At 42.9% G+C, this 23047-nt stretch overlaps 1 protein-coding gene across 4 annotated transcripts in view; it reads right to left on the bottom strand.

Moving 5' to 3' along the window:
• FAM114A1 (family with sequence similarity 114 member A1) overlaps positions 1-19277 on the bottom strand; it is a 70510-nt gene extending 51233 nt beyond the window's left edge. Inside the window, exons 1-2 of one of the 4 annotated variants that reach the window (XM_055326637.1) lie at positions 19215-19277; positions 10209-10564 (exon numbers count right to left, since the gene is read on the bottom strand). In XM_055326637.1, coding sequence (XP_055182612.1) covers positions 10209-10556 — 348 coding nt within the window. In that variant the 5' untranslated portion in view covers positions 10557-10564; positions 19215-19277. Of the gene's footprint in view, positions 1-10208; positions 10565-18197; positions 18288-18595; positions 19084-19214 lie in introns of those variants that run through there. The other 3 variants (XM_055326636.1, XM_055326639.1, XM_055326638.1) reach the window with 3 other exon arrangements.
• Between the last annotated feature and the right edge of the window lie 3770 nt (positions 19278-23047).

Genomic DNA, 23047 nt, shown 5'->3' with positions numbered 1-23047 from the left:
AACACCAATAAAAAATAAATTTATAAAAATAAAAAAAAAGAAAGAAAGAAAATGAGGCAAGATTATATTAGGAGTAATACATTAGGTACTGGAAAATCACAGCTCTTTCCTCCAAAAACAGAAAGAAGTTCAGTGAAATATTCCTACAGAGTTTGTAGCTTCTATAACTTTTGACCCAAGATTGTCTATCAGTCAGATCCCCCCTACTCCCTGCTGCCTTCTGCCTTTGCAGATGAGGGTGGTGATGTCAAAGAGTTTGGGCCAATGAGAAGTAAATGAGAAGGCTTTTGCTTTCATGATAAACTACACACTTATGGCCAGTACCAACTCTTCCCACCATCCTTTTTTTCTGCCCTGAATGTGAATATGATGCTTGAAACTGAAGCAGCCATTTTTGTGGCCATGAGGGAAAGGCCAAGGAAGCATAGAGTCACTGGTCCTACTACTGTTGAGCTACTAAAGCAATGTTTGAGTAGTTGACTGTCTTCATTCTTTCTGTTAAGTGAGAAAAAATAAGTTGCTATTTGGTAAACTATTCTATGTTGGATTCTAGTTATTTGTGCCCAAATTCTTAACTGATTCACCTAGTAAATATCAAACACCAACCATCAGTGTAGGATACTGTCAAGAGAAAAGGTTATGGAATTAAATCACCTGGGCTTGACTCCAGGCTCTGTCATTTGGGGTAAGTTATTTGAGTCTTTCAAGCCATCATTTACTCATTACAAAATGAGACAAATGGTAGTATATGAACCATAAATATAAGAACCGATAACTTCACACAATTATTGTGAATATTAAAAAAATAATTCATATAAAGCTTTGAGCATTGTGCCTGGCACATAATAAATACTTCACCAATGTTAACTAGTAATAATAATCATTATTAATATTAATAATAAAACTATTTTTTTAACACTAAGAAGCAAAAAGCTTTGAAAGTTGGCTGACATTTATTTCTATCTGGAAACAATGAGGAGCTTGTTAACATGAATGGAAATACTCATGATTCATGACTGTCTGCTTTCATTTTTGGTGTCTACGTTGATTTACTTCACTTCTGCAATGGAAGCCAGTGGCAATTTTATACCATCATGAAGACAGATGTAAGTTGGTGATTAATATCATTCTTTCACAGGACAAATCACTACCTATGTGACTAGGGAAAGTTAACACACTTAGGGGTGACAGCTTCTGACTCAAATTTATAATACTTAATATGCTCTGACAGCTGGTAATTGACTAGCAAATGAAAATAAATGTTAAATGAGTCTAGAACTTTCTGCAGTATAAATGACTACTTCAATTGCTTTATTAATAAAACTCCTTTGACATTGAGCTGTGACCTCGTGATCAGCTGCAAAGAATATTTGCTATCAATGGCAAATACTCAAATGACTAAATGTGTACATTTAATATAAAAACCATCTAAACTGTTCAACATGAATTCTCATCTTGAGTATTGTCTCCACTTTATTTTTTTAAAAGGTTTTATTTATTTATTAGAGGGAGAGAGAAAGTGCACAAGTAGGGGGGAGCAGTAGGCAGAGGGAGAGATGTGGGGCTCAAACCTAGGACTCCAGGATCATGACCTGAGCTGTGAGCAGACACTTAACTGACTGAGCCACCCAGGATCCCCTTATCTCCACTTTAAATGGCTTTAATGTCACACACTTATGAGTCTATGAAGTAGGCAGCATGATCTATTCAGATCTTTCATGATCAAGTATGATTATTTTAAAACTTTTTTTCTCATCCTCATCCCATGCAACCCCCACCACCTTTAACAGACAGCTTCACATACTAATTTGCAGAGAAAACAGGGGCCACTGGATGGGAACTCTCTTAACTTCCATCCCCCCTCATAAACTCTCAGAAGGATGAACTCATTTCACAAGAGTGAATCGGACTTGGGTTGATGAAGAAGGGTAGCCAGAACTCAACTGAAGATCGTAAACATCTGCAATTGTTGTGTGGTCCCAAAAATATGAAGAATGCAGGATTCCATAAAGTTCAAATTTCTTTAAATAGAAAATATATGTACGTATCTGGCATCCCATTTAAAGGTCTTTATCATTAGATGGAAAATACATTTATTTTAGCCTATCGACTTTACATGTATCATTAGATAGAAAAGAAATGTACCAATGTTAGCATTCCATAGAATTTGAAGGTCTTTAACATTCAAATGGAAACATAAGTACCTGTTGTAAAAGAGCAAAGATCCACCTGGTTGTCTTATTTTCTTGAGTACATCAAGAAACAGGTACTGTCCATTGCTCATATCTGTGAGATCAAACTCATTTTTAAGTTTTGTTACTCATGACAGAGCTGCTCTAAGAAGGGGCTCAGTGTGATGTTCAAGAAGATTGAAATCGCTCTGGCTGCCTGCAGTTCTGTCAAAATACTTGCTTGAAAATAGCTTCAGTTATTTCCCAGTAATTTTCTCCTTGGTGAAGTATGCATTATTCTATTCTGGGAATATTTAAAATTAAATGTACAAAGATTTAAAGTGTCAAAATCATGCTATTAATATTTTAATGCATATTTTGTCTTTTCTGCACTAAGAGAGTGAAACTTTAAAAAAAACAAAGTGAATAATTGAATGATTAGATTTCTGATTTTAAGTTGAAATCATCCTATGTTTATACATTGTATAACATCCAACACGTCCTCAGTTTCACTCTATAATTTAATTTACAAATTTAATAGGTTTATAATACTTCCTATACACTCAGCAAGGTTTTGTTTGAGTAGACAAATGAGGTGCTTAAAAAAGAAAACAGAATATATTGCATTTATATAGACACAGTTTTAAAATATTTGAACATATTTATGTTGGTAAAAAGGACCGACCATTCATCAAAAACCTCTTGAAAGTGCCTGTTCAATTTTGCTAGACTCAAATAGAGTAAGATTTGTGAAATGGATATAAAGTCTAGGAAATTGCATTTTTGAATTTATAACCTTAATACATTGAACAGTAATTATTTAAACCAAATTAAAAGTCTGAGTAGTCCTTTTTATTTTTAATATTTTTAAAGATTTATCTATTTATTTATTTGAGACAGATACAGAGAGAGAGAGAGAGAGAGAGAATAAGCAGGGGGAGAGGCAGAGACAGAGAAGGGAGAAGTAGGCTCCCCACTGAGCCAAGAGCCCACTGTAGGGTTCCATCTCAGGACCAGGAGATTACAACCTGAGATGAAGGTAGATGCTTAACCATCTGAGCCACCCAGGTGCCCCTGTATTTAAATTTTTTATAAAAGATTTATTTATTTTAGAGAGAGCGAGAAGGAGAGAGAGAGTTGGAGGGAGGGGCACAAGGAGAGAGAGAGAATCTAGAGCAGACTCTCACTGAGTATGAAGCCTCATGCGGGGCTTGATCCCAGGACCCCAAGATCACAACCTGAACTGAAATCAAGAGTCAGATGCTCAACCAACCGAGCCACCCAGGCACCTTACGAGTAATCCCTTTTATGTCCAAAACACACACTAGCCTATACCAAAAACCCATCTAAACACAAATTTAACATAATTGTACCACCACTCACAATTATCTCCTTCCCTTCTAAAGCATTATGGAAGTGATATCTTCCTCTTAGTTAAAATCATCACCTTCACCAGAACCCCCCTGGGCCTGAATAGGTTGGTCTTCCCTTCTCTCCTGGCTTTTCAACCTTTCTCTATCTGCTACTTCCCAATTTAATCATGCACATGATTCCTTCACCTTAAAAATCAACAAATGAAAATCACAATGACAAAATATTTCTTTAAAACCAGTCTGGTTTCTGCTCTACATCCTGCTTCTTCACCTCTTAGAAAAAATGCCCACTGTCCATACCCGCCCCCCCCTCCATTCTCCCACCTGCCACAGTACTCTCCCATGGCCACCAGTACTGCATAAAACCATTCTCATCAATGTCACAGCAGCTTCCTTTAGTAATTTTATTTCATGACCTTTCACTAGCATCTGAAGCTTAACCACTTCTCTCTCTCTCTCTCTCTCTCTCTATATATATATATATATACATATATATATATATTTTTTTTTAATTCATGAGAGACACCCACAGAGAGAGGCAGAGACACAGGCAGAAGGAGAAGCAGGTTCCTTGAGGGGAGCCCGATGCAGGACTTGAACCCAGGACCCCAGGATCATGACCTGAGTCATAGGCAGACGCTCAACCGCTGAGTCACTGAAGTGCCCCTTACCTGTGTTTAAAAAAAAAAATTTCAACTGAGTAGATTTTAAAGATCTTCTTGACTTTATTCACTGATTTATGAACTGGCCAGCATAACTGCCCCCACTTCATATTCTTAAACTACTATTTTCATGGCTCTGTCTTCTGACTCTTACTTTTTTGGCCCAACTTTTATCTTTATGATTTCAGTTTACTTTAGAAGTTTCTAAATGCGTATTGTGATATTATGGGGAGCGCTTAATTAAGCTATAATCCAAGTGCTTCCAGCATTCCAATAAAATATGCATAGTTCAGGGTGGTCAGCTGATATCCTAATCAGGAAAGCCATATTCCAGAAGCATCTATAATGAGCATTTCTATTATCTGTCACTTAATTAACACTGGATGCTTTGCTAATTAGCATACTAAATTGCAGAAGTGGGTTTTAACTGGGAGACATGGTGAACTATTAACAAGCATTCTGAATATCTGAAAGGGGGTCTATCTGGTGAAATTAAACATATTCAAGAGTTACTGATGGCTAAATTTATTTTAGAGCCTCTTTCGATCTTTTTATTTTAAAAAAATATATTTACTTATTTACGAGAGACACACAGAAAGAGAGAGAGGCAGAGACACAGGCAGAGGGAGAAGCAGGCTCCATGCAGGGAGCCCGATGTGGGACTCGATCCTGGGTCTCCAGGATCAGGCCCTGGACTGAAGGCGGCACTAAACTGCTGAGCCACCCAGGCTGATCTTTTTATGATCAGGGCATAAGAATGTTTTTGCCCTGTGCTAACCGGGGTTCTATCCAGCTCTGAACTCTGGGGAATTCCAGTGTTTTGATGCCAGCTCAAAAGGAAGAAAACCCTGCCTCTAGAATTCTAGGCATTTGTCTCGAGTGAAACTCATTCTGGGTAGTGGTCAACGCACCTAAAAGGACAAAACACTGGGACATTCTCAAGCCTCCATGAAAAACAGTAATCATGAACTGTTTTTAATCTTCTGGTTAATTAATGTTCAATTTTAAAATATCAGCATGGTACAGTGTGATTTGTGGTTTGATTTCCCTCGTAGAACGTGACGATAAGATAGTGCAGAGAAGAGGTAACCCTCACCATCTCAGCTTCTGGCTGCCACAACTTATCAAAAAGAATCTAAGAGCCAAATTGGCCTGGAGACAGGAACCTTCCAGGGCCCATGCCTTGGCCTCGGTGCTTCTTTAATAAACATATAACACTGGAGGTAATCTCAACCACTCCCATTTCTTAAATAACATCCAAGTATTAACAACCTCCAAATCTCCCTCCTGGGCTTTAGGCTATTATAATTAAGTGACCACAAAATGCCTTCACTTGGAAGTCCCATGGCATGCTCAATACTGAATTCACCATCTTCTTAGTCTCATCTGATGCCCTGATTATCTCTTTCTGTGTCCTAGTATTAGTAGTTCCCAAACACCGGCCCATAGATTGACTGCAAGAGTATTACTTACGGGAACTTATTAAAAATACAGAGTCTTAGCTCCCATTGTGATCCTTTTGAATAAGAATCTCAATGTAGAGCTTAGGAATCTGAATTTTTAACAATCTCCCTGGGTTAGTCCAATACACCACCAGATTTAGGAAGTACTGCCCTATATGGCCAAATTGCACCAGTGTCCACCAAAGCCAAACACTGAGTGCCATCATGTAGAGTAGGCTTTAAGGGGGAAATACTCCAAAAGAAGAGGAGCAAATGCTACTTATTTATTTAAGAGGCAAAAATCTGTCATCGTGTATCCTGGTCTACATTCGCTCTTTTTCGTCTCCCTTAACAGCAATTTCATGGCTCTTATCCATTCTGATTTTCTTTTTCTAGGGAGAACACTAACCAGTGGTAGTCTATGTTTTTCCTTTGTGAGTACCTTTAGTGATAACGTTGAAATTCTTTACTTTCATAATTGGCCTTGTATATTGGTGTTGAACAGTAGAGATGACTTTTTTCCCACTCTGGGTAACATTTCTTGGTATTAAGAACTTAAGAGAAATTCGATTTAGATTGGATCTTGTAGGGGCTGATAGTTCTGTATATAATAAAGTCCCAGGAAATCTCTGGAAATAAATGTCACTCCTGCCTAGCACTTAAGACAAACATCTCTAAATTGAGGCTGAAGGTGTCCCCGACTCCTGAAGATTGATCTAATTGCCCTATCTAACGCTTCCCTTGTGTCTGCCCTGTCTAGTACTATAGGATATGCTATCATTACTTTCATACAACACTCCCTTCTCCAACTAGACTGTAGGCATCCTGAAGATAGTTCCACTGCTTAGATTCCTGGGCACGATACATGGTGTCATGGGGCATGTAGAGGCCCTTGAGAGTCTAATCTAACCTCCAATGTTCAAATGAGTTTGGGGGTCATCTCTCATGGATGTTGTAGAGTAGATCCTGCACGAAATCTCAACTCAATGGCCTCTAGTCTGTACATGATAATGGATGAGAAAAAAAAGGAGCACCAAAGACAGAGGTAGCTTCTTGAGAGCATAAACTGTGAGTGGTATGATCCTTCAAAGCAGAGGTGCCAGCTGAGCAGCTGCCAGAACCACTGGCCTCTTTCTCTTCTCCAGGCCTCTCCTAGTCACACCCCTCTACCTGCCAGGTTACAGCCACTGGGCTGACTCAGGCAAAGCGTAGCTAATAAAGTGGATTTTGAGGGGACCCAGACCCAAAGTGACCATGCAGATTCAAGTCACTTAAAGAAAAAAAATATATATATATACATCTAAGCACATTATCACAAAATGTAGTGTGTCCTCGAAGATACTGGTTTATACTTTCTCAAAGGCTACTTGGCCAGTTTGTTGTTGTTATTTACAAAACAGGCATTTTCCCCACAGAAGCTTGTTTAAAAGGATAATGAGGTTCTTTTAGGCTCAGACAGACCTGGGATCAAGTAGGCTTTTGAGCTTGGCTTTCTTCCTATTGGACCTGCCACTCCTTAGGGAACCTATGTTCAAATTCCAAACAGACAGTGTGTCAATGAACTTTTGATTCAAGGTTTTCTGTAGAATTAATTCTCTTCTGGACCAAGAGAAAAATAGTTGTTTTCATCATTGCAAAAGGATTTTTCATAAGTATCCAGCAAGGCAATAACATAGAGCAAATGAACAATGCTTAAAGACAAGGCACAAAATTGATTTCTTGCATTAACTTAAAAGGATAAGTTACCAAGAGAGAGAGTAGAACCCCCTTCTCTGGGTAATCCTTTAAAAAAAAAAAAAAAGGACAAAATTTGCATCTACTTAGAAGGGTTTAAATATGACCTGGGTAGAAGAGATATCCTCCTCCTGCAAGGCCCTTCCACCAGCCGTATCGGTTTTCTATCTTCTTAGAACAAACATACAAATGGGCACTCCTCCCACATCTTGGTTTCATCTGAGCTCCTGGTGCAATGCCACACACATACACCCAGAGCCACAGTCCCAACCCTGTGGCCAATATTTGTACTTCAATCCAGATAGTTTTGTAATACTTCATTATGAAGAAATACTCCTTTTCAAGTCCTTGAAAACTCTCAGTGTTATGCAGGGAGAAGAGGGAAGTACCTGTCTACTAATTGGCTCTAACCCTGTAGCATTAAGGTGTGTGTGTGTGTGTGTGTTTAAAGATTTATTTATTTATTTATTCGTGAGAGACAGAAAGAGAGGCAGAGACATAGGTAGAGGGAGAAGCAGGCTACCCAAGGGGAGCCCGATGCGGGACTTGATCCCAGGATCGTGAGATAAGGACCTGAGCCAAAGGCAGATGCTCAATCACTGAGCCACCCAGGCAACCCGCGTTAAGGAAGTTTATTTATTTTTTTTATCTGTATATTTTTTTATTGGAGTTCGATTTGCCAATATATAGTGTAACACCCAGTGTTCATCCCATCAAGTGCCCCCTCAGTGCCCATCACCCTATCACCTTGTCCCCCTTCCCCTTCCACTACCCCTTGATCATTTCCCAGAGTTAGGAGTCTCTCATGTTTTGTCACCCTCTCTAATTTTTCCCACTCATTTTCTCTCCTTTCCCCTGTAATCCCTTTCACTATTTTTTATATTCCCTGTATGAGAGAAACCATATAATGATTGTTTAAGGAAATTTATAAAGAGCTTTCAAAGGCAGGATTCATTCAGTTTGCTCAAAAAATTAAGAAGGCAGATATGTAGGAGCCTACTAACTTTCTATTGTGCTATCTTTATTAGAAATCTCATTTTCATTACTAGAAATCTGGAATTGGAATGTATAACCTATCTATCAGGAGCATATATATTTTGAATTAGTGGAGCTTGTGTAGTTTCTTTAGGTCACAATGCTGTAGTCAAACTATGGTTTTCTTAATGTACAAAGATATTTATTAACAGTAGCACTTATAATAAGAATTGAGAATCAATGATTCTCACAATAGAAAGATAGCGTGCAGGGCAAAGAGGTTCCAGAGTCATGTATCTGGGTATGAATAGTGATAGGATTTTTAAATATATAACCTATTGGCTCTGTTTCTCTAGAGAACTGACTAATACAGTATCAGCATTTTCTAAAGCTTTCCCAGTGGTTGAAATGTTCAGCTCGAGTTGAGAACCTCCGGTCTAAAAGTGCTTAATCCCTTAGGGGGTCCATAGATGGCTTTGAAGAGTCCGTGAACCCTTGGAACTCACACATGACATTTTGCCTGTATGTTTACCATATCTCATTCCAACTCTCAGCTGGTCCTCAGAGCCGCTCCCTGACATCGCTGCAAAACCACTGTTGGCTTTTGTTTAAACATCTCTGGTCATGAGGAACACCCTCCTCCCTGAGGCAGTCCATCTCCTCTCAGAACAGTTCTAAAAGTCAAACCCCTTGAGGAAACTGAGGCACAAAGAGCCTAATTTCAAATGAAAGAACCACAAAACATTAGTCAGACGACTACCTAGTGCAAACTCTTCATTTTATAAAGGGAAAAATTAAGGCTTGGAGAAATTAGGTGCCTTGCCCAAATTAATAGTGTTACTATTAGGTATAAGGGGAAAAACTAGGCCCCTGGTTCCCTGATAAGTTTCCTCCCTTCATTACATGCAGTAGAGTCCCTTCAAGTAGGTAACCTGTGGTGGTACACTCCAGATGAGTCAGGGCTGGGGCCTGACTGAGGGAAACCCCGATTCCCCATCTCGGTGCCATCACTCTGGAAGGCAGGATTAGAAGGGAGTGGCCTGCTTCCTTCTTTCATGCTGAGCGCCTCTCCGTCTCCACCAGCCCCCACATGACTGAAGGTGAAGATGCCAAGAAAACCCAGCTCGATGGTCATACTGACGTTGTACCAGGTACCAACTGGGAGACACTGACCTATCTTATCCCCCAGAAAGATAGGTACAGGTATCAAAGGGAAAGGGCAATGAACCTGCTCTGATGCCTCTGGTCCTCTGGAAGGTGGTGTGTGATGATAAAATAGTGATCTGAAGGTTTGAGATTCCCACAGTGGATTTGTAAATAGGTGTTAAAACGTAAGTGATACTAAAGAAACACTGACTTGTTTAGGGTAGAATCAGGCTCATTAATAACTTGGACTCATTATGTTCAATATTTCAATATCTTCCATTTGTTACAGTGGTGCAATATCTTACTAGGTTGCTTACTATCTCTGAGGCGGATTGCCTTGTCTATAAATTAAGATTAATAATATCCAGCTTAGAACCGCAAAGAACTATTGTATGGAGTGAATTAAATCACATATAAAGTGGCTAGTGGGGTGCCTGGCATACAGGACGTAGCCAGTCAGTCAGTGGTGGCTGTTACTATTATTACAACTATCAAAATGCAAATATTATAATAACCAGTTATTCTCATGTACGCCTTTTCTCACCACACAGCACCTTTTTGATGACAGAGGTGATGTCACAGTATCTGAATCCCCACCCCCCCCGCTGCTCCCAGTCCCTGTAAGCATAGAAAATACCCCAAACTGTGCCCATGGTGGCTATCCATAAGAATGTAGTTAAACTGAATTGAATGAACCACACCTACCGGATTATTCTGGTCTTTCAGGGGTATTTCAGATCCAAGTTCTGCCTCAAAGCTGACAGAGTCAATGCATTCAACAAGTGCATCCTCAGTCACTTCTCCATTGAGGGGGGGCTCCATGGGACTGGTGTGTTGGGGCTGCTCATGCTGCCCAGTGTCAGTAGTCTCTGCACCCTGAACAGTGGCATTTTCATGCCCATCTTCTGTGCCATCAGCTGCTGTCGGCTCATCTGAAATCATAGCTGAATCACAGTGTGCTTCTGTGTCTTCAGGCACAAACTCCTTCTTGGGCATCTTGGCAATTTCTGCTTTGTCTCCAGTGGCTGAAGGGTCACCAGCATCGTCAGACATTTTAAGATCTGTCAACATGATTACAAACAAACACTTTCTGCTTTAATCTGAGTTGTTAAATCCAAAGCCCCAAGTACTTAAATATGGTAGGGGAAAACTTTCTTCTACCAGTAAGAAACTTTATGTAACCTTGGGGTAGGCTGAAATAGAAGCTACAAAAGTCAAGGAAACCATTCTCCCCTCAGAGATGCCAGAAGGAACCAGACCTACCAACACCTTGACTTTAGCTCAGTGAAACTGGTTTTGGACTTCTGACCTCCAGAACTATAAGAGAGTAGCTTTGTGTAGTTAGAAGCCACTAAGTTTGTTGTAATTTGTTATAGCAGCCATAGGAAACTAATACAACCCTACAGTGCTATCTCTAAACTCTCATGGATCTCTTACTTGGTATTCAGGGATATGTGTGTGGAAACTAAGAGTAAGAGTATAAGCTGTATCTGTGAGGTTATTTAACATCACTTTATTAGTTATAATCATAGCGATAATGAGAGTAAGCATAGAAAATACCTGAGAGCTTATCAAAAACTACTTGACATTTAGCTTCACATCGTTGTCAGAGATTCACATGGAGAAAGAGACATATATACACATAAGCGTGCTTTATTGGACACCAGCTGGCGAAGGCCTGTTGGACCACAGTTTACACAGGGAAACACAGGAGGAGTTGGAAGGGAAAGAAGCAGTATTAAGTCAAATGAGGAATGTCACCATTATGAAATTACCTGTAAAGCTGAAAGCTCTTTACAAAGTTTGCAAGTTATTGTATTATGTAAGACAGAATGATTCAATAGAAGTTTCCGTGATCATGAAAATGTTCTATGTCCATACTGTCCAATGTTGTAGTTAATAGCCACACGTGCCCATTGAGCATGTGTGCACAGTGTGGCTGGTGCAACAAGCAACCACATTTTTTGTTAAAGATTTTATTAATTTATTCGTGAGAGACAGAGAGACAGAGAGAGAGAGAGAGAGAGAGAGAGGCAGAGACACAGGCAGAGGGAGAAGCAGGCTCCATGCAGGGAGCCCGATGTGGAACTCGATCCCAGGACTCCAGGATCACACCCTGGGCCGAAGGCAGGCACCAAACCACTGCGCCACCCAGGGATCCCCAGCAACTACATTTTTTGAAAAAATATTTATTTGAGAGAGAGAGAAAGCCGGGGTGAGGGGAGAGGGACAGGGAGGGAATCTCAAATAGACTGCCTGCAGAGCATGGAGCCAGATGTGGGGCTTGATACCATGACTCTGAGATCACGACCTGAGGCAAAATCAAGAGTCGGATGCTTAATTGACTGAGCAACTCAGCCTCCCCCACCCCACTTTTTAAAAGTAGGTTCCACACTCAGCATGGTACCCAATGTGGGGCTTAAATTCATGACCCTGAGATCAAGACCTGAGGGTCAGATGCTTAATCGACTGAGCCACCCAGGTGCCCCAGAAACTACATTTTAAATTTTATGTAATTTTATGTAATCATTTTTATGTAATCATTTAAGTTTACATTTTACAGAGGCATGTGTAGCTACTGGCTACCTTACTGGATAGCACTGATCTAGAAGGCTCGTTTGAGGTGATAATTTTCTTAGGCTAACATGAAAACAGTGTTCTCACTCTAACAGAAGCCAAGTCTAAGTGAAATCAGCTGGTATTTTTGTTGACCTGTGTTTACTAGTTGGTCAAACGTCAAGTTGCCATTAGAGCCATGGTAGGTAAGTAGCCACTTAACATATTGGCTACATGGAATCCAGGCTTAGAATCACATGCACATGAAACTCTCTGGTACCCTCATGTAGCCATCCCCAAGGTCCTCTGGCTATTGTCTCTGCTCATGCAACATTCTCTCCCTTGGTGAATCACATCCCTTTCTCAGGGTTTCATACACCACTCTCATGTTGTGAGTTTTGAATATCTATCTCATTCCATTGAGATGGAAGGTGAATTAGTCGTTTCCAGGAGCTGAAGGGAATAAGGAGGGACGACTAATGGGTACAGACTCCTTTCTTTGGTGTATGATGAAAACGTTCTAAAGTTAGTGATAATGGGTGCACAACTGTGCAAATATTCTGAAGACCACTGAACTGCACACGTTCAAAGAGCAAATTTTGAGGCACGTGAATTATCTCAGTATATTAAGAGTATCTGTAACACATATAACCTAGTGCTTCATGTTAATAAGGCTGTTATTAGAAAAAATTCTACTTCTGTATAAGTAGTTCCAATGGCCAGTTGGTCATCTGTTCCCATCCAAAATGGAGTCTGTGGTCTTACTGTTAATATTAGTTCTTCTTCTTGACTTTTGAGTTTCCTTTAATGGTGCCTAGATTTCCCCCAATAATCCAGGCTTAACACCTCAGGGCTGTCATTAACTAAACCTTCACCCTCTCAAGAATATATAACATCAATAGCTATCATTTATGAAGTGCCTGTCAAGTGCAGGCCCCTTAAATGTATTATCTCCTGTTAGATATTATGAGCTCCATTTTATAGGTGAGACAACGGAAGCTCAGAAGTCACACTTTCAGCAAGTTGTTAAATTTGAGATTTGAACCCACATCTAACTTTGAAATTGAACCATATCAGAACTGTATCTGCAGTGCCACCAGCCTCTGCTCACATTCAACCAGTGGCCAAATCCTAGAAGCTCTTTACTCAGAATTCATGTCTTTTTTTTTTTTTTAACCTCTCTTCTCACTGCCACCAATCCAGCTGAGGCTCTCAATATGGTTCACACTGATGATTTCAACATTGGATTCAGCCCTTCCCTGTTGCTCTCCCTTTCACTTCCCCATCCCTCCCCATCCTATTCATACATTCCCAGGGTTTTCCCATTTACTATGGAGATGAGGCCACCAGCTTTAGCTGGCATTCAAGCACCTCTGCACATCGATGCCACTAGCCTTACTCCACAGGTCCCTCCCAAAACCTAGAACGAGACAATGTAAGCATGTGTGCAATGCCTGACATTCACAGAAGATCCTCACACGGCTGTTGGTTCAAAATGTTGTCTTTCACACATTTAAAACCCATTTAAAATAACCACTGCCTCCACTGTTTGTTCTTCCCAACTGGATATATTTTTTCTTCCTCTGAAGTGCCGAGTGCTTTGTGTCTGTCTCACCTTGGTGAGAGCTGCTTCAGTGTTTTCCTTGTACAGTATGTTGGAAATACTATGAAGACAAGGATCTTCCTTGTCTAGTTTTCATGTTTTATGTGGCACTTATTAACCTGGTTTCTTGACCATATTGGGGAGCTCAACAAATATGTGTGTTGTTATATTAATATATTTGGAGACTTAAAATTAAAATGTAATTTGGATTACTGTTTTTGTATTTCTTGGGTAAATACCCAGTAGTACGATTACTGGATTGTAGGCGCACCTCTATGTTTATAGCAGTGTTATTTACAATAGCCAAACTGAGGAAGCAGCCCATGTCCATCAGTAGATCAACGGAAAAAGAAGATGTGATTTATATATATATAGATATATAGATATGTATATTTAAGTATATATATATATAAAAATATATAAGTATATATATATTATTATTCAGCCAGCAAAAAAGAATGAAATCTTGTCATCTGCAATGATGCATGGAACTAGAATATAATGCTAAGTGAAATAAGCCAGCGAGATAGAGACAAATGATTTCACATGATTTCATTCATATGTAGAATTTAAGAAATATAACCAAGCAAATAAAAAAAAAACAGAGAGCAAGAGCAAGAGAGGGAGACACACCAAGAAAAGGGCTCTTGACTATAGAGAACAAACTGATGGTTACCAGAGGGGAGGAGGGTGCGGGTTGGGGGAGACAGGTGATAGGCATTAAGGAATACACTTGTGATAATCAGCAGTTGATGTATAGAACTGTTGAATCACTATATTGTACACCTAAAACTAATATAACTATTAGTTATATGCTAATTATATTGGAGCTAAAAATTTTTTAATGTAATTTGAAAACTAGCGGAAAATGCCTTTACCCTATTTACTACTCAAGAGCTACTTTACAGCAAATGGTTCCAAATGATCCATATTGTCTTTCCTTGGTTCTTTCAACGTCTAACGTCTCCTTTTAAATAAAAATCCTTGAATTTAGTCATAACACTCCTGTAAACAAGTCTATGAGTGGGAAAGGCAAAAAATGCATACTTCCCTTTAGCTGGCATATAAAGAAAATCTCTGAGTCAGAACTGGGTTAGGACAGGGGGTTGGCAAATTGCAGCCTTCTGGTCAGATCTTGCCCTCTGCCTGCTTTGGTAAATAAGATTTTGTTGGGACACAAACACATTCATTTGTTGATGTACCATCTATGGCTTTTCTAGCACCGCAGCACCTGAGTTGGGTATTAGAAAAGACCATATGGCTCACGAAGTCGCAAAGCCTAAAATGTTTACTATCTGGCCCTTGACAAAAATGTTTCCTGACCCATGGTCTAGAAGATTGCCTGGTTGCCATGACCTACATATTGTTTTAATTTATCCTATGAGTCCTAGGGGCATAAGGAGAATGGGTTTGTGAATAAATGATGCTTTGACATCACTTTTGTTCCCAGTTTTTATTCCTCAATAGCTGGTTCCAGGTACTGTCTGATATTTTTGTGTAAGGTAATTTGAAAATCGTATTATTAATCTGATTAAGGCACTCCAAACGATTTCACTTTTCTGTAAGTAGGGACATGGGACTAAACCTGGCTATAATAAACATTCATGGGCAAATAAAAAACATTTTGGACACTTTGTCGATTATGCTTTGCCCTAAATGTGTCGCCAGGCTATTCATCATGTACTCTAAAATCCTTCAGCATATATCGTGGGACATACATGCCGGTTAGTTGTAATTTACAGCCTGGGGTGGTTGGTTAACATCCCAAGTGCCCTATTCAGGAATATACTCTCTGGAGGACTTCAGTTGGCATTCAAAATCTATAGTTGGGTGTCCACCTCTAGAGAGGGTTTCCCAATCACCCTTTTGAGTCAGTACCCCCAAGATGTGCTAATTAGAAATTCCACTGGTGAAACGGAAAATGCTGAAGATATGTGGACAGGCAAGCAATAATGTACAGGTCAGTCTGCCCTTATATCACCAGGTCAGAAGATATTATTGGATATTATTGAGTTCAGCAGCTTAGCCCTCTTTGATCAAAGATATTTTCTAGTTACGCTTGGATTGCAGGAGAACCCCAAAGCCTGATTGGGTTAGCTGAGCCCTGCCTCTAGAGCAGTCCTCACCAAAGGCCAGAGAGGACAGAGAACACAGGTTTCATCAAGCTTGTAAAAACAAGCTGAGGGCCAACCTGCCTTAGGTCCATTCACCTCAATTGCAGAGAAATGGCTGTGACAAAAACCTCCTTCCCTGCAACTGCTCTGCATGTTCAACCAGCAGTAAGAAGCCACCCCTTCAGAAATACCCCACATCAGCTGTAAGGTGTTGAACCCACACTGCTAAAAATATTTACGGATGACTTCTATGTTTCAAGACATTTTCACATCAGTTTGGATAATAAAAATGGTCACTATAGTTTTCAGCCCTACTTTAATTTCTTATATATATCTTTAATCTCTATTTACTTCTACCTGCTACAGGTCTATATTTTCTCTAAACCAAAACCAAAACCAGAAATCTTTTTCCTTTGTTCTCGTAGATCTTTATCTCCTCTGGGTGTTATGACAGGAAAGACGGAGTTAGTTTTAGACTGTGCCCTTTTCTCTGAGGCCATCAGAAAGTATTGCATCCTAAAGACACAGCTGCTTGGGCTCAGTGACTGTCGGGAGTCCACCAGGACTACAGCTGTGACACATGCTGTTTCCTAGGACAGTCCCCATCTCGGCCTGGGTGCCCCAGAAGCAGTCAGACTTATAAATCTCTCCTGATTTATGGTTTGGAACGTTGATCACTGCAGCCATGTCTTGTGGCTTTGATGCTAGTGAAACTCAACCCACAGAAACAAGGAGGCTTCTTTAGAAAAACTCAAGGAGAGGAAGAGTAGCATATAAAGGAGCCTTTGTGGGCTGGGAATAAGGTAGTTTTTCATGAGTAAATTCATTCATCACCTAAAACGCTCCCAGAACTATGCTAGGTATTGGAACAGCAACATCATAGGCTCCAAAAATAAGTTTAAAACGGAAGACATGGCTACTATCCTTCAGAAAATGAATAATCTGTTTTCATTTTAGCTCTGGTCAATGAAGGTCCACGAAACTACTTCAGCAAACATAAGATGGTTAAACGATGATACAAAACAGCACACCGAATGAGGGAAAGATGTGCCTGAATTAGACTGACCTTGTGCAAAGGAAAACCTTGAAAATAGCTTTGATAGGATTACTTGGGCCTGATGGGAAAAGAGTATGTGCAAATGCCCTGCATCAGGAACGAATTCTAGATAATCAGGATGAACATCTGTGTGGCCCAACCAGGAGGCAGTCTAGAGGAACAGTGAGGGCAGGTCAGTGGTAGGAGGGGGGCGGGGGGGGTGGTACTCTGAGGCAGAAAGAGTGTGTTCTGGTCCCACCATCTCTTTGTGGGCACACAACTCACTCCTGTTGGGCTTCCTCACTTCCTCCTCTGTAAAGACTGGACAAAATGACCTGGATATTTGGTTCCCAAACACCAAAGACTGCGGGACTGGGACCAGTCCATGATGATAGAGAAAAATGAGGACAAGATAGCAAGTTTTTCATCCATCTAAATTTATTAAAGGGCTGCCTTCATCTTGCAAGTTTAGCCTTCATGCTTTTCTTGGTATTAAATGTCTTTAATTTTACTGCATAGTAGTGCAGTGGATGGATTTTTTTAAATGGCCACTTTTGGCAAAATATGAATTTGGTAGTGCAATACCCTGGATAAGATTACTGCCCCCAATTTTAAAAAGGGCTGGTCAGTGAGGACCAGGAACAAAAATTCTGGGTGAGAGGTTAATCAGCAGCTAAGGTTCCCTCCTATGAAGTTCAAGTGCCCAAGCCCAAGCGCCCCCCAACCCCGACCCAACCTGTTTCCTCCCCTCTCCACCTGTCTCCTATGTATTTTTCTGAAACACAGATGGGACCTATTTGCTCCCCTGTTTAAAACCACCAGGATTAAACACCTTTGCATGACACCTGTGGCCCCACACGGTTCTGCTCCGATCTCTTCATCCACCTCTTGTAACTCTTGGTACACCGAGCGCTGTCGCCTGGCCAGACTCCCTCAGTGACCGCAGCCTGCAAATGTGCCCCCCTTGCCTTTGCCTCCCTGCTTCCTCCACCCCGGGCTGCCCTGCCTGCAACTGCCAGGCAAACTCCCATTTGTCTCTTTCCACGTCCAGCATCACTTTTTACTCTATAATCGTCCTTAATTTCCTCCACTCTTTTCTCGCATTAACTGCTTCCCCTTCCACGTCCTGTGTGTGTCCGTGTGATCCTCTGCACTGACTTCTATGGCATTTATAAGGAGTCTGCATCTCTGTGTCATTTCCTCCTCCTGGACTGTGACCAACACGCACTCAGCTCGGGTTCTGATCCTCAGATGTTTACAGAACTGAACTATATTATTGTCTGATATTGATCCAAGAGAAAGAATATTTGACATAAGCCAGACTTATAAATACACGGCTACTTATATGGGCTGAATCCTTGGTATTCTAGAAGGCTCCCTCTCACCCTCCAATTCCTTCTGCACTGGCTCCGTCGTGCTTCAGACACCACCCTGGAAGTTTCATGCCTTCGCTTAAAGCTTACAGGGTCAGGAGCTGTCAGTCTTCCCTGAGCTCGGGTTCTGATGGAGGAAAGGGAGGAGGGCGCAGGGGGGTGAATATGGGTGAGGTTGGGAGGGGCCTCCGAGGAGAGAGACGGTCTCTCCGGTGACCTCGGGCTGGATGGAGGTCCAGAGAGACGCGGACTTCAGAAGCCACCTGCTTGTACCCTTAATGTTCGGGATGGGATGGGATGGCGTGAATAGGGCCCAGATCCTGCCCTGAGCCCACACTGAGAGGTCTCCGGGCTCTAGGAAAGGGCAGTGCAGCTCAGGCGCCCGAGCGGAGGCGGCGGGAAATACTCACCAGATTCCGGGGCCCAAAGGGAGACAGTGGGTGAGCGGGTGGGGCCTGGGAGCTGGGGGGCTGTGCAGCCAGGTGGTGCTGGCTCTTCGGGCGCTGGCAGGGGCGGGAGCGCACGCGAGGCCGCGGAGGGAGACAGGACCCAGGCGGGTGGGGGTCACGGCCAGAGCCCCCCGGTTTCCCAGGGCGGGCCAACCCGGGGAGGGAGGCCTCTGCCTTACGGGGACCCGGGGCACCGGGGAAACTTCTCCAGCCTCGCTCGGGGCCGGGACCCGAGACCTGGAGAGCTCGGGGCAGGCTCCGCGGGGGCTGACGGCGGCCGGGGGCGCAGACCCCGAGTGCGGGCGTGTGGGTGTGTGCATGAGCGTGGACCCGGAGCGACACACACTCACACACACACACTCACACGCCCGCACCCACGCAGGGCCCCGGGCCGCGCCGCCCGCGCCTCCCCGGACCTCCAGCCCCGAGCCCGCTCCTCCCGGTCCCGGCCGACGGCTTCCCCGGAACGCGCCGGGCGGGATGCGGGGCCCAGGACGAGGAGCGCCGGCAGGGCCCCCCCCCCCGCGCCCGCCCGCCCGCCCCGGGAAGGGGATGCGGAGACGGCGCCCCGGGCTCTTACCGCTCCGGCGGCCGAGTGCGCGCGGGAGCGCCCGGCGGGTCCCGCCCCGCCACGTCGGCAGGGCCGGCGGGGACGCGGCCGGAGGGCGGGCCGGGGGGCGGGGGGGACCGGGCGGCCGGCCCAGGAGGAGCCCCGCCCCGCCCCGCGCGCGGCCCGCCCCGCCCCGCGCCCCCGCCCCCCGCGCCCCGCGCCCCCGCACCGGGGGGGCCCCACTGGGAGCCTCCCGGGCCGGCGGGCGCCACCCCACCTGGGGGGGACCTCGGGGTTCCCCGCCACCGTTCCCTTCCTCTCAAGGCGCCCGGAAAACCCCGCAGCGTCCCCGGGAAAGGCTCGCTTCGACTCGAGCAAGAGTTTTCCAGGCGCCGATTGTGCGCGTTCAGCAGCTTTCCCTTCCTTCCCTTGCTTCGGGGAGCGCCATCCCATAAAAGTTGGTAAAACCAACTAAACACAAGCACCCTCTACAAGGCCAGTTCGGAAATGTAGGTCAAGATGCAAAAGCCCTGGGACGCCCCGGTGGCTCAGCGGAGCAGCGGCTGCGCGGCTCAGGTCAGGAGCCCGGGGGCCCGGGATCGAGTCCCACAGGAGGCTCCCCGCGGGGAGCCCGCTTCTCCCTCTGCCCGCGTCTCTGCCTCTCCATGAATAGATAAAATCTTAAAAAAAAAAAAAAAAAGATTCAAAAACATTAGCTGTGGCCCGGGAATTCCACATTTGCGAGTTTGTCTTAAATAGTCAAATATAAGAATATGTATGTACAAGGATATTTACTGTGGTTGTTTATGACCGGGAAGACGCATACATAGTCTATCCCACAATAAAGCATTGGTTTTTTTTTTTTAAGATTTTATTTATTTATTCATGAGAGACACACAGAGAGAGGCAGAGACACAGGCAGAGGGAGAAGCAGGCCCCATGCAGGGAGCCCGACGCGGGACTCGATCCTGGGTCTGCCCTAAAGGATTGTTTAAAGAGTAGCAGCTTCGAACAGTCTCATATGCTGTGGCCATTAAAAATTATAACTATCCATCCGACTTGTTGACATGCAAAGAAAGCAGGCCGTAGCCAAATTTCAAGTCGAGGCCCCGGGGAAGTTTACCAAAGTGTATGCACGGTGTAACTCTTTTCCTGTAAATACATCTATATGTGTATATATTTTACATGAGTTAGGGAAAATACAATTTTAAAAACCGTGATTCTTTCCGAGTTCTGTAATTCTGAGTGTTGGCAAATTTTGTTCAAAAGGCGTGACAGGTGTGTTTTGGTGTTACCATGGACACAAACACTGTGCCTGTGACTTCTGCGCCCGCCTACTAGGGACAGCAGGTACTTTTGCCACACCTGTCCTCCCTCCGCGCTGAAGGGCAAGAGCACAATCAGACCTGCCTTGTAAGGGCTGGCTGGTTTCCTTTTCTCCTTTGACCCAAACCACACCTTTCCAATAAAAGAATATCACACAAGGAGCCCTAGCCACAGGGTTTTGTTGCTGACTGCAGATTATGCCCTTCTACTCAACTGCTGCTGCTTCCAAGCCCACCAGGTTTTAGTTCAAAACCTGTTATTTTTTGCAAGTTAAAAATTCTTTATTCATTTAAAAAATTCCAGAGTCTTAAAACATATTGAAAAGCAGAGAATAATATGACAAATACTTATTTAAGAAAAAAAGTGGAGAGTGACAATAGGTAGATTGAACTACTTTTTTGTCATATTTATTTTAGAACCTTCTTTTAAAAGAAAATAATGTTAAAGATATTTGGAAATCCTTTCCCTTCCATTCTCCACCTTCCCTGGAGGTAACCATCGTCTTGAGGTGGTTGTATACTCTTCCCACCCTTATTTCTATATTTTACGGCACATACCTTTATCCACAGATACTACATAGGGTTCTTTTTCCGGCAGCCCCGGTGGCTCAGCGGTTTAGCGCCGCCTTCAGCCCAGGGGTGATCCTGGAGACCCGGGATGGAGTCCCACATCGGGCTCCCTGCATGGAGCCTGCTTCTCCCTCTGCCTGTGTGTCTCTGACTTTCTCTCTGTTGTCTCTCATGAATAGATAAATAAAATCTCTTAAAAAAAGAATTATTTTTCAATGTTTTAAAATTTTATAAGTAACATCCTATACATTTGTTTACTCAACATTATATTTTTGAGAATCGTTTATGTTCATATGTGTAGATCTAATACATTAATTTCGGTCTTTATAGGATTCCACTGTATGAATATCCACAATTTATCTATTTCCCAGTTGATGGAAATTTGGTGCATTTCATGTTTCACTACTATACATAGTGCTGCAATGGCCATCTTTGTGTATGCTTTCTGGTATCCCAGGCTAGCAATGGAATAGCCAGGCCACCTTTCCTAGATATTTGAAACTGTCCTTCAGTGTGGTCCAACTGAGATGAGGAAACTGAAGGGACTCCATAAAAATCTACTTTTTGTTCCCTTTCCTGCTTCTATTCATGCTATGACCTACACCCCCACCTTACACATGCCTCATAGTACAAATAATACATGTCCTCCTGTTAAGGGACAAGGAGTTAATGACTTCTTTATTTTTCCAGTACAAAAGATAACATCTAAGAAAGGACTGGTTGAGAATGACCAGACAAACCATATTCCAGATCATTGGCTCTAGACATCTCAGTGCCAAGACCCTCTGGCTCCAAGGAATAAGTGACTTATAGAGGATACCTGGACCCTTGTCTTTGTTCTGACCAGTTCTTGGATGCCTGAGAGGACACATATACTAGACCACAATCTTCAATAAAAACCCCAGACCCCAAACAAAAACCACAATAGGGACTTTGGCTTATACTTTGAATGAGAAGAGGATCCTTACAGATTTTGAGTAGGCGTATGTGATGATTCTAGTGTCTGATTCTCACTGGGTTGGAGCGGGATAGGGTGAAGGTGGGTGGGTGGAGGAAAGAGCAGAGGCAAACAGACCAGTTAGGAGGCCATTGCAATTTATCCATGTAAGAGATGACTATGGTTTGGCCACCATGGGAGCAGTGGAGGGCATGAGAGGTATTTTGCTTTTGGAGATATTTCCAAGAAAAACCCAATGAAATTTGCTCAAGGATTGGATGTGAGGTTTGAGGAAAAGAAAGAAGTCACACATTAGTCCAAGGATTTTGACCCGAATGACTACAAGAATAGAAGTATCATGGGGCACCTGGGTGGCATAGTCAGTTAAGCCTCCGACTCTTGGTTTCTGCTCAGGTTGTGATCTCAGGGTCACGAGATCCAGCCCCATGTCAGGTACTGTGCTAAGTGCAGAGTCTGCTCGAGATTCTTTCTCCTTCTCCCTCTGCCCCTCCCTCTTGTGCTCACTCTCTCTTTCTCTTTCTTTTTCTCTCTCTCTAAAAGTCAATAAATAAATCTTTAAAAAAGAATAGAAATATCACTTATTGAAATCAGGAAGAATGCAAAAGGGACAGGTTTGGGGTCTGAGGTAGTAAGGATTCAGGCATTTGATTTTCAACAAGAAACGTTTAGCAAATGCTTAGGCAGTTGGATATAAGAATCTGGGGTTTGGGGGAGAAGTCTAGGCTAGAGATAGTAACTAAGGAATCTTTGCAAATTGATTGTTTTTTTTAAGATTTTATTTATTTATTCATGAGACAGAGAGAGAGGCAGAGACACAGGCAGAGGGAGAAGCAAGCTCCATGCGGGGAGCCCGACGTGGGACTCGATCCCAGGTCTCCAGGATCAGACCCTGGGCTGAAGGCAGCGCTAAACCGCTGAGCCACCCGGGCTGCCCAAATTGATTGTTTTGAAGCCATAAACCATGATGAGAATTCATGAATTGCAGAAGAGAAGAGGTCCAAGACTGAGTT

The sequence above is a fragment of the Nyctereutes procyonoides genome, unplaced genomic scaffold, assembly GCF_905146905.1.
Source record: "Nyctereutes procyonoides isolate TBG_1078 unplaced genomic scaffold, NYPRO_anot_genome, whole genome shotgun sequence".
Classification (NCBI taxonomy): Eukaryota; Metazoa; Chordata; class Mammalia; order Carnivora; family Canidae; genus Nyctereutes; species Nyctereutes procyonoides.
This window is presented reverse-complemented; position numbering and strand designations above follow the sequence as displayed.